The sequence below is a fragment of the Schistocerca americana genome, chromosome 7 (assembly GCF_021461395.2).
Source record: "Schistocerca americana isolate TAMUIC-IGC-003095 chromosome 7, iqSchAmer2.1, whole genome shotgun sequence".
Classification (NCBI taxonomy): Eukaryota; Metazoa; Arthropoda; class Insecta; order Orthoptera; family Acrididae; genus Schistocerca; species Schistocerca americana.
The window spans coordinates 136577083-136594574 of NC_060125.1; the positions used below are offsets into that span (position 1 = coordinate 136577083).

The following is a 17492-nucleotide window of genomic DNA, read 5'->3' on the forward strand; positions in this document are numbered from 1 at the left end:
TTTTGAAGTAGATGAGAAGAAGGTAGTTTTCTGAGCAACATCATGTGACAAGGCACACTTACACTTCAATGAGTTTGCAGTTGCGGGATGTTGGAAAATCCTTGCATGATGCAAAAGAGGGAATTGCATCCAATGGATCTTATACAATTATTCACAAGGTTTTACGGAGCCTATGAATGTGCAGTCACACTGTGTACAAATCATATGCACACCTTATTTCATCATAAGATTTTCTGTAAGTGTCACTCCTTTAATGATTCTTAAAATGTTGCATTGTCTAAAAATAGACACTATTCATCTGTTGGCAATGGTATTGAGAAACATATTTCTCTGTGCTTCCAAAATAATATCAGATTTTTACAGTGAGTTATTGCTGTGAAATTATTTTAATTTTTCAGGAACAGAAAAAGGCTGCTGATGCTGAGGAACAAGCAAAGCATATGGCTGCTATGCACGAAGAACGTGTGGCTAGCTTAGAAGCTCGGCTTGCTGAGTTGTCATCAGCAGTTGGCATGTATGACCGCCAGCTTCAGCAGGACCAAGTTGCTATACAAAAACTCAAGGTATCTATAATTGTAATTTGCGTTCCTCTGTGTTAACACTTAATTTTGCTTTTGTTTTCAGTTTTGTTGCTCTTGGATCCTGATAATTCTGAAGTAGAAGAAACTAAAAAAGAGAGAGAGAAAGACTGAAGTTAACAATTCATTGTGTAGGTTATACAGTGAGTTGCCAGAAGGCACATAAATATGACTGAATTTGTTTCTAAGCTATGTGACAGTTTACTTCTTCAGAACTAACTACAGAACTGGGATAAAGAGGCAGAAAATGCTCAGGACAAGGATGTGGCATCCGTAAGCTTGCTCTTGTGCAGCTAGGGGGTGTTATGTTTGGTACGCAATGATGTATAGGAATAGACTGGAAGGAAAAGATAGAAAAGAGGAAGAGAGAGGCTGCGGAGAGTAGGATGTGAGTGTAGAATGAGTGAAGCAAGGATGGGGTGACATGAGGAGACATGGTACTAGGCGCAGGTATGGGGCAGGGACTAAGGAGGATTGTGGGATGAAAGGATGTGTTGTGAGGATAGTTCCCATCTATGTGGTTTGAGAGAAGCCGGTGTTTTTGATGGTGAGGGAATTTTTGTACAGTGTAGAATGTGAAGCAGCTACTGAAATTGAGCATGTTGTGCTCAGTGTAGTGATACATTCTAGTTTGCAATTAGGCCCTGCTGCAGTGCAGTAGCAGTAAGCAGACAGATATAGTGGAAGTGGACAGGAACCCTCGTTATGTTCTGTACGTTGGTTCAGTGTGTTTGCTATTTTCCATTTTTTTTCATCCCTTCATCATAGTAATATTTATGGTATATTGTTTTCATCCATCATTATAGGTTGGTTCTTAGATTCTCACAGAGTAAAGCTAATGGGAGCAGAAAATTTATTATTAAAATATCTTTTTTTGTCAAGTTAATTTTTCTATAGGTATGATAAATGTACAGTGACACTCTGTTGCTTCAAAGATAATTACATAAATCATACATTGCAGCCAACATGTTACTTCTGAATTTTGGCTGCTACAAAGTTCATTATTGATTGTAGATTTTTCCTGTATCATGATTAAAATAAATAGGTAATAATGTACCTTGGCAAAAATAAATAGGTAATACCAGATCACTAGGACTATTCACTCCCTAGTTTTGGTTAAAATTGTTTTAATCACTGTCAAATTATAACACTGCCCATGTCAATTTATTTAAAATCAATTCAACACAGATGTACATTTATAGTCTTCAACCTTTTTTCTGATAGATTTTTAAAGTTTTCAACACATTTTCCACTAATAATGTGTAGTCAAAGACTCATGAATAAACTTTATTATATTCTTTATAAATAATCACACACAATATACAACACAACATTCTGTCATAATCAAATGTATTACTTTCAATACTGTTAACAGCTTCGTAGATAAAACAGGCTCCACAGTGTGGCAATTGGACACTGAGTAACTGATTTGTGTTATCAGAACATTTCATCTGTCTTCAACAATGTGCAATAATTAAATATCAGTGATGTAGTATACCAGTGAGTGGCCTATTCTCTTATGGCCACTGGCTGGTAGGTTTTTCACGATGGTGCTAATCAGACCCAACACAAAAGAGGCCTGTGGCACTGGTCTCGCTCAGTAACATAAGTATTCATGTTAACCTACTTTGATCCTAATACATTGAAGCCATTACTTAAAAATAATGCACATTCACCTTACATAACTCATCTCTTGAGAAACGTAGTGTGTGGAATAGTTTGACACATTGCAACACCATGTTGTATCACTGCATGGTCATTGACAGTTGGTTAATGGTCATTCCCACATAAAGGCTCAGCAGAATTTACAGCACAAATGGTATATGATGTGACTTCTTTGACAGTTGGTTGGCCTCATATAGGACAGGATATGCCTGTGATAGGTCTCGAATAGGATATACTGGGAGGGTGCATAGTACAAGTGTTGCACCTGGCTCTGCCACACGGGTATAACCCGTGTGGCAAGGTGTTGGGAATGAGGTGTAACGTAAGAACGGATCAGGCTATTCTGTAAATTGCATGAGCAGTGGAATACCACTTTGTAAGGTGTCAGAAGAATCGCTGACTGTTCCTCATTTATGGGCTTCTTTTGTGGGGGTGGGGGAGTAGTAGTGTATCCTATTTCAGTTAGTTGATGGAGGTGGTCGAAGGATTAGGAATATGTGTGGGTGTGATATTGGAGATGTGTTTATGGACTGTATCTGGACAGTGATGGCTCGCTATGAAGCCCTCAGTGACACCTTCAGCATACAGCCAAATTGTTGCTTGATGGCCAGTGGGTTTGATATGGGAAGTGCTTTTAATAGAGCAGTTGGAGAGTTGAAGGTCAACATTAGGAAGGTTACACACAGGGCTGAGGAGGACCAGGTGAAGCAGATGGGAGAGAAACCGTTCAGGCTGTGGAGGAGTAAGGATAGAATATATTGACCCTCAGTCTAGATCATCAAGATATCAGTGGACATGAATCAGACAAAGAGTTCTGGATGGTGGGTGGCTAGGAAAATTTCCTCTAGATCACACATAAGGAGTTTGACATAGGACGGTGTTCAAGGATGTGATCCAGATTTGTTTGTTCATCTTTCCTTGAAACCATGTATCAGTTTTCTGCATTGTAGTTAGTTGAAGTATTAGACTTGTATCTGGGAAGATGACAGATCCCCGACGAGCATTCAGATATAAACTGTGTGATCAAAAGTATCCAGACACCTGGCTGAAAATGACTTAAAAGTTCATGGCACTCTCCATCGGTAATGCTGGAATTCAATATGGTGTTGGCCCACCTTGCCTTGACTCTCACAGGCGTATGTTCACTCAGGTGCTAGAAGGATTCTTGGGGAAAGGCAGCCCATTCTTCATGAAGTACTGCACTGAGGAGAGGTATCTATGTTGGTGGGTGAGGCCTGGCATGAAGTCGGTGTTCCAAAACATCCCAAAGGTGTTCTATAGGATTCAGGTCAGGACTCTGTGCAGGTCAGTCCATTACAGGGATGTTATTGGCATGCAACCACTCCGCCACAGGCTGTGCATTAGGAACAGGTGCTCGATCATGTTGAAAGATGCAATCGCCATCCCCGAATTGCTCTTCATCAGTGGGAAGCAAGGTGCTTAAAACATCAATGTAGGCTTGTGCTGTGATAGTGCCACACAAAACAACAAGGAGTGCGTACCCCTTCCTCATAACATGACCACACCATACCACCGCCGCCTCCAAATTTTACTGTTGGCAGATAATGTTCACCGGGCATTCGCCGTACCCACATCCTGCCATCGGCTTGCCACATTGTGTACCGTGATTCGTCACTCCACACAATGTATTTCCACTGTTCAATTGTCCAATGTTTATGCTCCTTACACCAAGTGAGGTGTTGTTTGGCATTTACCGGTGTGGTGTGTGGCTTATGAGCAGCCACTCGATCATGAAATCCAAGTTTTCTCACCTCCCGCCTAACTGTCATAGTACTTTCAGTGGATCCTAATGCAGTATGGAATTTATGTGTGATTATCTGGATAGATGTGTGCCTATTACACATTACAACCTTCTTCAACTGTTGGCGGTTTCTGTCAGTCAACATGTGAGGTCGGCCTGTACGTTTTTGTGCTGTACGTGTCCCTTCACGTTTCCACTTCACTATCACATCGGAAACAGTGGACCTAGGGATGTTCAGGAGAGTGGAAATCTCATGTACAGACATGTGACACAAGTTAAACCCAGTCACCTGACCACGTTTGAAGTCCGTGAGTTCCGCGGAGCGCCCCATTCTGCTCTCTCACGATGTCTAATAACTACTGAGGTCGCTGCTATGAAGTACCTGGCAGTAGGTGGCAGCATAACGCACCTAATGTGGAAAACATATTGTAATAGTGTGCCCTGCCAGCGACACAATAACATACTATCTTCCTCTCCTATTGATATGTCAGAAGTTAAAGATATAATTTAATCTTTGTGCCAATTAACTGCACTGCAAGCCAGTGAATATATACACCCAGGATAATGAGAGCGGCATAGCATTATTATCTGTATTTTGTCCTATATAAGAATGTGCGCTCGTCTTTTCTTTCTCTCTACAGTCGCACGCCTTTCTGACAGTGTCTTACGCTATCAGACTCCTATTTTCTTCCATGTTTGTTCAAATGAACTGAAATTGTATTCCTGTTAGGAATTTGTTTAATTGTGCCATTACTATTGCCAATGGCGATTACCAATATGACTTTACTATAAACACTTTTTTCTTCCACTCCATAGCCGAGCTAAGATTATTATAAATAATTCTTTATTATGTCCAAAACTGTGAGATTAGAACGTGAGATGTCAGATGTCTGTATAAAAAACCTTACTTTGTGAAATAATAATTGTTTAATTTGGTATTTCTGTTTTCATTTCATAGGAACAATCATTTATACCCAATTTATAAAATATTACTGATTTTGCTTTACTACATTTTTTCTCATGTTGCCAACACGATACCCACGAAATTAAATTAAAACTGTTCTGAATTTCCTCATGAGGCGAGGAGGCAGCTAATCATACCCCTGAGATCATAGGAAAGTAAATTAAACATTTTTCAGCATGTGAAGAGTCTGTTGACCTTCACTTCAAACAGCAAAAAAAGTTAAAATAGATTAAGAAAGTGATTTTTGTGTGTGCGAGTGAAATATTTAAATTTATTTTACTTTTCATTTACTACATTTCCTCTTAATTAATTAATTATTTATTTGATTTATTATTTATTTAATTTAATTATTATTAAACATCGGAAACAGTGGACCTAGGGATGTTCAGGAGAGTGGAAATCTCACGTATAGACGAATGGCACAAGTGACACCCAGTCACCTGACCACATTTGAAGTCCATGAGTTCCGCGGAGCACCCCATTCTGCTCTCTCACGATGTCTAATAACTACCAAGGTCACTGCTGTGAAGTACCTGGCAGTAGGTGCAGCACAACACACCTAATATGAAAAACATATGTTTGAGGTGTCCGGATACTTTTGATCAGAGTGTAGAAGAGAGGCAAATGCCGAAATTTTTCATTTGAAAAGGACAATGCTGATTTCATTACCTACTCTGAGGATCTACTCCATTTCTAATGAACGCATCGTTGTTCGGACACACTAAATTCCTTTTTTCTTCCATTGCAAGAATAATGATACAGGGCAGGTTAATTCATTTTTAACTATTTCTCAGGAAGCTGCTTAAAAGTAAACACAGCATTGTGTTGTTTTCTGTATCGTCTAACTTTACTTGTAGGACCACTGACTAGTAATGTATTTCAGGATCAGTTATTGCAACTTAACTTAGATCCAACAATAAGTACAGTGCCCGAAGATAACAAAAGTGTTGCAAACCCAACAGAGATGAAAATGAAGATGGAAATGGGAGGAACAGATGATATTCAGTCAATTATAGATAAAATATTTTATCTGAAAGGCTTGTTGGAAGAAGCCAGCAAACATGCAGAGAAAACAGTTGATTTTCCAGGTCAGTGTAGGAATTATTTTTAATTATTTCAAATTGTGAACTGTTAAAATAGGACAAAATCAAGAACTACTGAAAAACTCTGCTTTTCTTTCAGTGCTGTGGAACCATGTCTCTGGCTTTCCTATTGATACTGTAGCTCAGCACAGAGCCTGCAAAGATGAATACAACTTACTGAAGCAAGAATTTGAGTTATATAAACAACAGAATCAACGACAGGTGCCAGCTAATCTGCGGTAGTAGTTATTATGTGAAACATTTATGCTTATGTACAGTTTAACACACAGTATTTAAATGTGTTGTCAGCACTATGTTGTTAATATTTTTGTTTTGTAAGAAATTTAAAATTCGAGTAGGAAAGAAAATGAAAGCTCCAAACAGTAAAACTGTGATGGCAGCTGTAGTTATTATAAGCTTAAATCACAGTAAGAGTCATGACAAAGACAGTACTCTTCAGGCAAAAACTCCTGTGTAGGATCATAACTTGTAAAGTTTAAATGAGTGTCACAGTCTTATCCTCCATGACCTGAAATAAGTCTCTAAACCTAAAATAATGTGGGTGTAAAAGAGACCACTCACTGAAGAGCAGACATTTTGAGTCATTGACAGGCATACAAAAAAGAATGAAAACTTCGGTAACTTTTGGAAGACATCCTTTGATGATTGAGTGTGTGCCCCCCCCCCCCTCCACACACACACACACACACACACACACACACACACACACACACACACACCTGTGGCAAAGTTGTAAGAATGCAGAAGGGAAGGGTGGCAGGTACACAGGCTAGGCATGTGACACATGGACACCATTGTGCGGTGCACAGTGATGATGATTCAGATGTATAGATTGATAGTGGGCGACAGTACAGATAAAGGAGAAATTTTTGGGTGGAGAATGGGGGGATAGTGCCTTAGCAAAAGTTGGGCCCCCGAGGATTATGTGAGCGAAGAGTGTGTTGTAAGGGTAATGCCCATCTAGGTAGTACAGATAAACTTGTGCTGGAGGGAGGAACCAAATGGCACAGGTTGTGAAATAGCTGTTGAACTTGGTGAGTGTGTCATGCTCAGCAACAAGCTGCTGAGCAAGTTGCCCGATTTAATTCAGTTGCATCTCATTACCATCATTTTGCTTTTGTTGATTTTCATCTTATAATTTCTTTTCAAGACTTTATCCATTCATTTCAACTGATTTTCTAGTTCTTCATTGTTTGTGTCAGAATTATAATGTCATTGGCAAACCTAAAAAGTTTTTCGGTAAAGTTTAATTTCCTTCACAGATTTCTCCTTGGTTTCCTTTACTGCTTACTCGTTGTACAGATAAATAACATAGGGCATAGACTGCAGTCCTGTCTCACTTCCTTCTCAACTACTGCTTTTCTTTCGCATTCTTCAACCCTTACAATTACATTCTTACTTCTGTACGTCAAAAGCTCTCTCTAAATCTACAAATATTATAAATGCAGGTTTTCCATTAATCTTCTCAGATAAGTTCTGCATCAGTATGGTCTTGTGTGTTGCTACATTTCTGTAGAACCCAAACTGTTTTTCTCTGATGTCACCTGCCTATCAATTTTTACATTCTTCAGTGCATAATTCATCAGTATTTTGCAGCTATGACTTGTTAAACTAGTGTTTCAGTAATAATTGCACCTGTGAGCGACTGCATTCTTTGGAATATGAATTATTACATTCTAATGTAACTCTTCAGGCTTTCCCGGCGAGATCTTGACATGCGGAATAATCGGGTCTACTGCCGTAAGTTTGTGTTGCTCTGGCACAATATTTCAGCCACATAATTTGTTGCCTTCTTCAGGTGCTACCTGAGACTGCCGTATTGGAGGATCTTGTCCAGTATTTATGCCCAGAGGGTGCTGGGTGCTCTCTTTGCCATCCGCGCCCGCCTGGTGCTACTTGTAAGGTGTTGTCTCATCCCTGGTGCTCCCTTGGACATCCGTGCCCGACTTGGTCGCTATCTGTGGCAGCTCTCTGAGGCGCATCCTGTGTCGGGCGTTCCGTTCACGGTCCGTGCTCCCCTGGTGCTGCTCCTGAGGTTTTGGCCCTTCCCTGGTGCTCCCACGGACGTCTGTGCCCGACTCGTTCACCATCTGTGGTCGTGGCAGCTGTCTGGGGCCGGACCCACGTTTGGCGTTCTGTTCGTGGTCCGCGCACGCTTGGTGCTGGTCCTGAGTCTGCGCCTGTCTTGTCCACCACCCTCTGGGCATAAATACTGGACAAGATCCTCCAATACGGCAGTCTCAGGTAGCACCTGAAGAAGGCAACGAGTTACGTGGCCGAAATATTGTGCCAAAGCGACACAAACTTCCGGCAGTAGACCTGATTATTCCACATATTACATTCGAATTGAAATCTGAGGGTATTTTACCTGTCTCTTATATATTACATGGCAGGTAACACAGTTTATCACAGCTGTTCCTTCTAAGGATCTCAATAATTCTGAGGAAATGTCATCTACCCCTGGGGCCTTGTTTCACTCTCATATGTTCCATTGCATCTTCATTTACTTCATATTCTGTCTCTCCCGGTCTCATCATCCTGCTGAATAATCCCCACATGGAGATCCAAATGGGGAACTATTTTACCTCTGTCCACAGCTCGTGGTCTAGTGGCTAGCGTTGCTGCTTCTCAGTCATGGGGTCCTGGGTTCGATTACCGGCCGGGTTGGGAATTTTTCTCTGCCCGGGGCTGAGTGTTTGTCTTATCATCATCATCATCATCATCATCATTTGTGACAGTGGCTTGCTTGAACTGTTTAAAAAATTGGACTGTGTCGAACCTGGGACATGGTACGGGCACTGATGTCCGCACAGTTGAGCGCCCCACAAACCAAATCTCATCATCATCATTATTTTATCTCTGGAATAATTTAGCGAGGTAGATGCCATAATTATCAAGTCATATAGTAGATATGCATGGCCTTGGGAAATATAACAGTTATACATTTCCCCTTTGCTTCAAGCATTCACAGTACCAAAATAGCAAGGGCATGTTGGCTGACGTTACAAGACCAGATCATTCAGTCATCTAGACTGTTATCCCTGAAACTATTGGAAAGGCTGTTGCCCGCTTGAGGAACGATATGTTTGTCAGGCCTCTCAACAGATAAAGTTTCAGTGCAGTTCCAGCTATGATTCAGCAATCTTTATAGCTGAAACGGGCAAGCTATCACACCTGAGCAAGGTCCAGGGTTCATGGCTTTTCTGGAGCTAGTGATGACCACTTTTTTTTCACATATTTTTTTGCTATTGGCAATGCTGTAATTAAATTTTTGTTTGTTTATAGGTACACATCTGCAGTCCTGGTACACTTTGAAATTCTGACACTATAGTATTGTAACACACTGCTAAGGAGCCAAAAGAGAATGGCATAGCCAGTTAATAAAATGGATATGGGCTGCACAATTTGGTTTTGGCTTCTATGATGGTGTGCTTATGGTATGGTGGCATGGAGGCTACAGTGTGTACCAGGATTGCAGTCATGTACCTAAAGGGGGGGAAAAAAAACAAGAAATTAATTATGTAATTTGAATATAATAGAGGGAAACATTCCACGTGGGGAAAAATATATCTAAAAACAAAGATGATGTGACTCACCAAACGAAACCGCTGGCAGGTTGATAGACACACAAACAAACACAAACATACACACAAAATTCAAGCTTTCGCAACCAACGGTTGCTACATCAGGAAAGAGGGAAGGAGAGGGAAAGGCGAAAGGATGTGGGTTTTAAGGGAGAGGGTAAGGAGTCATTCCAATCCCGGGAGCGGAAAGACTTACCTTAGGCGGAAAAAAGGACAGGTATACACTCGCGCACACACACACATATCCATCCGCACATACACAGACACAAGCAGACTTTTGTAAAGGCAAAGAGTTTGGGCAGAACTGTCAGTCGAGGTGGAAGTACAGAGGCAAAGATGTTGTTGAAAGACAGGTGAGGTATGAGCGGCGGCAACTTCTCGTTATCCGCCAGGCCAAACTCCGCTAATTTCAAGTTGCTGCCGCTCATACCTCACCTGTCTTTCAACATCATCTTTGCCTCTGTACTTCCACCTCGACTGACATCTCTGCCCAAACTCTTTGCCTTTACAAAAGTCTGCTTGTGTCTGTGTATGTGCGGATGGATGTGTGTGTGTGTGTGTGTGTGTGTGTGTGTGTGTGTGTGTGTATACCTGCCCTTTTTCCCCCTAAGGTAAGTCTTTCCGCTCCCGGGATTGGAATGACTCCTTACCCTCTCCCTTAAAACCCACATCCTTTCGTCTTTCCCTCTCCTTCCCTCTTTCCTGATGAAGCAACCGTTGGTTGCGAAAGCTTGACTTTTGTGTGTATGTTTGTGTTTGATTGTGTGTCTATCAACCTGCCAGCACTTTCGTTTGGTAAGTCACATCATCTTCGTTTTTAGATATAATTACACTCCTGGAAATGGAAAAAAGAACACATTGACACCGGTGTGTCAGACCCACCATACTTGCTACGGACACTGCAAGAGGGCTGTACAAGCAATGATCACACGCACGGCACAGCGGACACACCAGGAACCGCGGTGTTGGCCGTCGAATGGCGCTAGCTGCGCAGCATTTGTACACCGCCGCCGTCAGTGTCAGCCAGTTTGCTGTGGCATACGAAGCTCCATCGCAGTCTTTAACACTGGTAGCATGCCGCGACAGCGTGGACGTGAACCGTATGTGCAGTTGACGGACTTTGAGCGAGGGCATATAGTGGGCATGCGGGAGGCCGGGTGGACGTACTGCCGAATTGCTCAACACGTGGGGCGTGAGGTCTCCACAGTACATCGATGTTGTCGCCAGTGGTCGGCGGAAGGTGCACGTGCCCGTCGACCTGGGACCGGACCGCAGCGACGCACGGATGCACGCCAAGACCGTAGGATCCTACGCAGTGCCGTAGGGGACCGCACCGCCACTTCCCAGCAAATTAGGGACACTGTTGCTCCTGGGGTATCGGCGAGGACCATTCGCAACCGTCTCCATGAAGCTGGGCTACGGTCCCGCACACCGTTAGGCCGTCTTCCGCTCACGCCCCAACATCGTGCAGCCCGCCTCCAGTGGTGTCGCGACAGGCGTGAATGGAGGGACGAATGGAGACGTGTCGTCTTCAGCGATGAGAGTCGCTTCTGCCTTGGTGCCAATGATGGTCGTATGCGTGTTTGGCGCCGTGCAGGTGAGCGCCACAATCAGGACTGCATACGACCGAGGCACACAGGGCCAACACCCGGCATCATGGTGTGGGGAGTGATCTCCTACACTGGCCGTACACCACTGGTGATCGTCGAGGGGACACTGAATAGTGCACGGTACATCCAAACTGTCATCGAACCCATCGTTCTACCATTCCTAGACCGGCAAGGGAACTTGCTGTTCCAACAGGACAATGCACGTCCGCATGTATCCCGTGCCACCCAACGTGCTCTAGAAGGTGTAAGTCAACTACCCTGGCCAGCAGGATCTCCGGATCTGTCCCCCATTGAGCATGTTTGGGACTTGATGAAGCGTCGTCTCACGCGGTCTGCACGTCCAGCACGAACGCTGGTCCAACTGAGGCGCCAGGTGGAAATGGCATGGCAAGCCGTTCCACAGGACTACATCCAGCATCTCTATGATTGTCTCCATGGGAGAATAGCAGCCTGCATTGCTGCGAAAGGTGGATATACACTGTACTAGTGCCGACATTGTGCATGCTCTGTTGCCTGTGTCTATGTGCCTGTGGTTCTGTCAGTGTGATCATGTGATGTATCTGACCCCAGGAATGTGTCAATAAAGTTTCCCCTTCCTGGGACAATGAATTCACGGTGTTCTTATTTCAATTTCCAGGAGTGTATGTAATTTAATTTTTTTGAAGTTGTATTTAAAACTTCATAAACATTCCTCATACAAATTTTGAAATTGTCTGCAGTTGTACGATGGTGTGCATCAGTGTATCAGAGGCTAGTCCAAAAATGGGAAAAAACAGACTCAAAAATTCTTTAAACAATTCTTTTACATATTCCAGAAAGATGCATTGTGCAGACAGGAGGTTAAGTGGTTCATCAATTAATAAAAAGTATCAATTTATGTATGGATATGCCCACAGCCATTGTTCACTTTTTGAATACAAAAATCATTTTGCGAATTTCTGCTGTTTAATATTTTTAAAATAAATTTTTCTTTTCTTCATCATTCATTGGACATGTCACCATTTTCAAGTGCTAAAAAGTTGAAGTTCTGTCTATGCATCGCTGCCATTGGTGTAATAAGGGCATGCAAACGAAATTCAGCATTTCATGTGCTGCATTACTCGCTATATAAGCAATGAGTACAAGCGCACCCTGTGCTAATAGCGAAGAAATTGACAGAACAGTTCACTTGTTTATATAAATATATATCATATCATGCATAACATATGCATGAAATAAGCACTGCAAATTCTTGCCCCCACATTGCAAATCTCATGCTGATTGCACCCCTCCTCACCTGTAATTCAAAGAATCTGCATCATTATTACACAAAAAGTGACTATTTCTACTGAAACCTTTTATATTAGTAACCCATCCTGCTTAGAATGGAGTAATATTGACTAAATTCTAAACATATGGACACTGCATACATTTTGCAGCTGTAATGCCCCAAAGATATAAGGAAAGGCTATTTCATGTGCATTAGCAGTGGGTATAAGTATTCGATAAAAGTTTTTCAAAAACTGACAGAAACAAGAGAAAAATTGAATAGTAGGGCCTTGTGCCTGGGATCCAGCAGAGTTTTATATTAAGACAACAAATACATGTTACACTTATCTATTCCTTCAGTGAACATGGTGGAAGCTGAGAGAATAAATGCTGCCTCTTGCTGGGTAGGCAACACTTGTCTTTTGCTATTTCAGAGTGTCCAGGTGCTTCTCCTGCTGCTGTTGCTGCTGCAACATTTTCAGCAGAGCATGCTTTCATAAACCATTATTCTAGTTTCTGGAACTCTCATAATGTTGAAACAAGAAATAGTTGCTATTTGTTTTCTTAATGAGTACAGAAACCAGTTTTGTGACAGCTACAATGAAATGTGCAGACAGTCCCTGTGTGGCTTGGTTGGGATCCAAATATTGCACCAGTCTGGTCACTTGAGTCTGTTGCATATGAACTGACCTGATTATTTCACTGAGCATTATCACTAAACTGCAGGTGGTGTCCAGTGCATCAGCAACATACGAGGGCCGTTCAGAAAGTAACCTCCGGTTGATTTAAAAAAATACACCAAGTTAAATAAAAATATTTTAATATATACATCTTACAACTACATCTTTGCACTATTTTTCTACATAGTCTCCATAATGATTGAGGCACTTATTGTATCTCTTCACAAGCTTTGAACTTCCTTCTGCATAAAAATCACCTGCTTGTGCCTGGAGCCAGCCTGTGACCGCATCTTTGAGCTCTTCGTCGTCATCAAACCGCTGTGACCCGAGCCATTTCTTCAAATGCATGAAGAGGTGATAATCACTTGGCGCCAGGCCTGGGCTGTAAGGTGGATGGTTGATAACGTCTCACTTGAAGGACTCAAGAAGGGCCGTTGTTCTGCGAGTAGAGTGAGGACGGGCGTTATCGTGCAAAAAAACGATACCGTAAGTCAGCATACCACGGCGTTTGTTCTGTATAGCCCGTCGTAATTTTTTTATTGTTTCACAGTACAAGTCTTGATTAATGCTTGTACCACGTTCCATGAATTCAACCATCAACACCCCTTTGGCATCCCAAAACACCATTGCCATCAGTTTTCTGGCAGAAAAATCTTGCGAGGCTTTTCTGGGTTTGGTAGGCGAATTTGAATGTGCCCACATCTTTGATTGTTCTTTTGTCTCAGGGTTCACGTACTTAATCCAGGTTTCGTCACCGGTCACGATTCTGTTTAACAATGGTTCTCCTTCGTCCTCATAACGTGACAGAAAGTCTAATGCAGAGGCCATTCTTTGAGTTTTGTGGTGGTCGGTAAGAATTTTGGGCACCCATCGTGCACAGAACTTACGGTAACCCAATCTTGCTGTCACTATCTCGTACAAGAGAGTCTTAGAAATCTGTGGAAAACCAGTAGACAACTCCGACATTGAGAAACGTCGATTTTCACGAACTTTTGCATCAACTATCTGAACGAGTTCGTCAGTCACCAATGATGGTCTACCACTCCTCTCTTCATCATGAACGTTTTCTCGTCCACTTTTAAATAAACGTACCCATTCACGGACAACTCCTTCACTCATAACTCTTGGTCCGTACACGGCACAAAGCTCACGATGAATAGCTGCTGCAGAATATCCTTTGGCTGTAAAAAACCTTATGACAGCACGCACTTCACATTTGGCGGGGTTTTCTATTGCAGCACACATTTCAAACTGCCACAAAAACTAAACTAGCGCAGGTACGACGTTCACTCGACCACGGCTTGATGCCGACTGACCTGTTGAGTGCGTGAACGCACAGATGGCGTCGCTACTCCCCCCACAACCCGCACTGTGACCAATCGGAGGTTACTTTCTGAACCGCCCTCGTACATAAGTATTGATTTGACGTCACAGTCTGCAGGTGCATAGTCAGTCACCTGCCATCTATTGTGGAAGATGGCAGACACTCTTGGTGGGCTTACCAACTAATTCAGAGGTTGATATAGCCATTGAAAGCTGGGCATTGAGATAATGTGAACTATACTAACTCAGATTTACCCATACGATTGCCTCCTCCACTTTTTAACATTCATAAAAAAAATCTTGTTTATTGTTGATTGAAGAGATAACGCTATTTGCTCCAGTACAATACGCTTCTGAAGATCTGACTGGATAAAAATATTGATTGCATGATGAGAAAATGCACGACATGCAGATTTTACTGTACAAAGACATGTGAAAAATTTAATTTTCACTGTACTTACTTCTCTTTTATATTTATGTTGTCATTTATTTTCTAATTTTTGCAGAAATGAAGATACAGAACTGGAGATAAGCAGTCTTAAAGGTCAAATAAAAAGTTTAAAGGAGAGGATTCGTATATTGACTACACAGCTTGAAGATGTGGAAAAAGAATACAAAGAAGAAATTGACCATCTTGAAAAGGTAAATCATTACTAAGCTTGTTGTTTTTGTTAATTATTATTATTATTATTATTATTATTATTATTATTATTATAGAATTTTTTATATTATTGACAAACGGCCCCCCCTTCTTCTCTCTCTCTCTCTCTCTCTCTCTCTCTCTCTCTCTCTCTCTTCCCCAACTTGCAGCAAGTTGCAATTTTGCTGTGCTCTTCTCTGGCTGACAGTAGCTTCTCTTCCCTCTACTTGCCCATTCTCTCCACACAATCTCTTTCTACGTCCACACCTATACTCTGCAAACCACTGTGAAGTGCATGGCAGAGGGGTGCCATACATCCCATTGCACCATCATCCTCCCACCCACTTCACCTAACACAGCTAGTTGTTGACCGAAAGCTCAACAGCATTTGTTTGTGTTGATATCTTATTGCCACAATACCTTCAATTTTTTACATTACAAAGGTTATTATAGAAGGGAAAACAAACATTTTGGGAAAAAATGGCATGCTTTCCATCAAAGTTAAGTTATTGACACTGATGTTGTTTTATTTTTGGTAATTTATGTGAAACAGTTACATGTTCATTACACAATGCAGTAGCTTTTTCTGACCTTCGTTGGTCAACCTCAAAGTGTCAATAGAAAGAGACACAGGACCATTACCGAATCTATAAATTTACCAAGTAACTCTATAGATAATGATACAAAATACAAAACTATAATTTTATTCCTTTTCATCATTATATACACATTTATTACCAATAAATGAACCATAGGTGCAGCAGCAATTAAAGTCGCTCTCATGAGTAGGTAGAATCACACTCTGTTACAGAATTTAGTGTGTTATCGGATGGTGGCAGCATGTTGTTAATAAAATAAAATTTATTGGTGACAAGAAGAAAAAAAAAAAAACAGTACCATTGCAGACATAAAAGGTAGTTGAATGTACAAGCAAAATGTTACAACTGAGCAAGTTGAAGCTGTTCAGATTACAACAGGTTGGACAAGGTTTTGCAGCAAAATGCACACAATAAATACAAGGTTTCTCACAAAGGGACGTACACCGTTTGTACTTTAATAACTCGAAAATGTATAACAAAAACTATGGATTTTTAAGTGATATAGATAGTCACGACATTACTGATGATCTCTTACTGTTAGATCTGTTCAGAATGTCCTCCATCAGCACCAATACAGTATCTGAAACATTTCAGAACTAATCAACATACATGTGTTATGGTTGCCATTGAAATGGATTGTAATCCAGTGTATGTGACTTTCTGATGCAGACAATATCCTTCGGTTCCTCTCAGAAAGAAGTCTAATGGAATTAGATTGGGAGATCCGGGTGGAAACTCAACACTTCCTCATTGACCTACCCACTTCTCAACAAATGTTTCATCCAGGAATTGCCACATCATGATGGTTATTTGACGGTGCATCATCATCCTTTTTTTAGAAGGAGGGGGGGGGGGGGTGTCATTACCTCCTAATGATTGCTTTCTTTTTGTATGCATTCAGCATCTTACTAGATTCCTCTAAACACTGGAAGCGGTGAATGGCCAAGAAGCTAAGTGAGGATGTATAAGGGGTCAGGTAACTTATGGAAAAATTTTGTACTTAATATTTAGTGTACTGTTTGTTACTTAAGAATAGGCAGTATGTAGAGCAAAACTGAAATTGTCAATGTTTAATTCAGATTTTATTTGAAAGTTGTTAATTTGTAACATTAAACAGAGGAATGTTGATAAAAAAATACAGATTTATCATACAGTGTTAGAAATTGCAATTTATTCAACAGAAAATTTAATTAATAACACAAAACAGAAAATATATCAAAAAACACAGATGATGTGACTTACCGAACGAAAGTGCTGGCAGGTCGATAGACACACAAACAAACACAAACATATACACGAAATTCAAGCTTTCGTAACAAACTGTTGCCTCATCAGGAAAGAGGGAAGGAGAGGGAAAGACGAAAGGATGTGGGTTTTAAGGGAGAGGGTAAGGAGTCATTCCAATCCCGGGAGCGGAAAGACTTACCTTAGGCAGAAAAAAGGACAGGTATACACTCGCGCACACACACACATATCCATCCGCACATACACAGACACAAGCAGACTTTTGTAAAGGCAAAGAGTTTGGGCAGAACTGTCAGTCGAGGCGGAAGTACAGAGGCAAAGATGTTTTTGAAAGACAGGTGAGGTATGAGCGGCGGCAAATTGAAATTAGTGGAGATTGAGGCCTGGTGGATAATGAGAAGAGAGGATATACTGAAGGGCAAGTTCCCATCTCCGGAGTTCTGACGGGTTGGTGTTAGTGGGAAGTATCCAGATAACCCAGACGGTGTAAC

The 17492-nt window shown here is 41.5% G+C and overlaps 1 protein-coding gene across 1 annotated transcript in view; it reads left to right on the forward strand.

Moving 5' to 3' along the window:
* The window catches only part of LOC124622287 (GRIP and coiled-coil domain-containing protein 1), a 101787-nt gene that overhangs the window by 70289 nt on the left and 14006 nt on the right, over nt 1-17492 (forward strand). Inside the window, exons 6-9 of the mRNA XM_047147956.1 lie at nt 399-563; nt 5853-6057; nt 6152-6290; nt 15024-15159. Of these exons, the coding sequence (XP_047003912.1) occupies nt 399-563; nt 5853-6057; nt 6152-6290; nt 15024-15159 (645 nt within the window). The remainder of the gene's footprint in view (nt 1-398; nt 564-5852; nt 6058-6151; nt 6291-15023; nt 15160-17492) is intronic.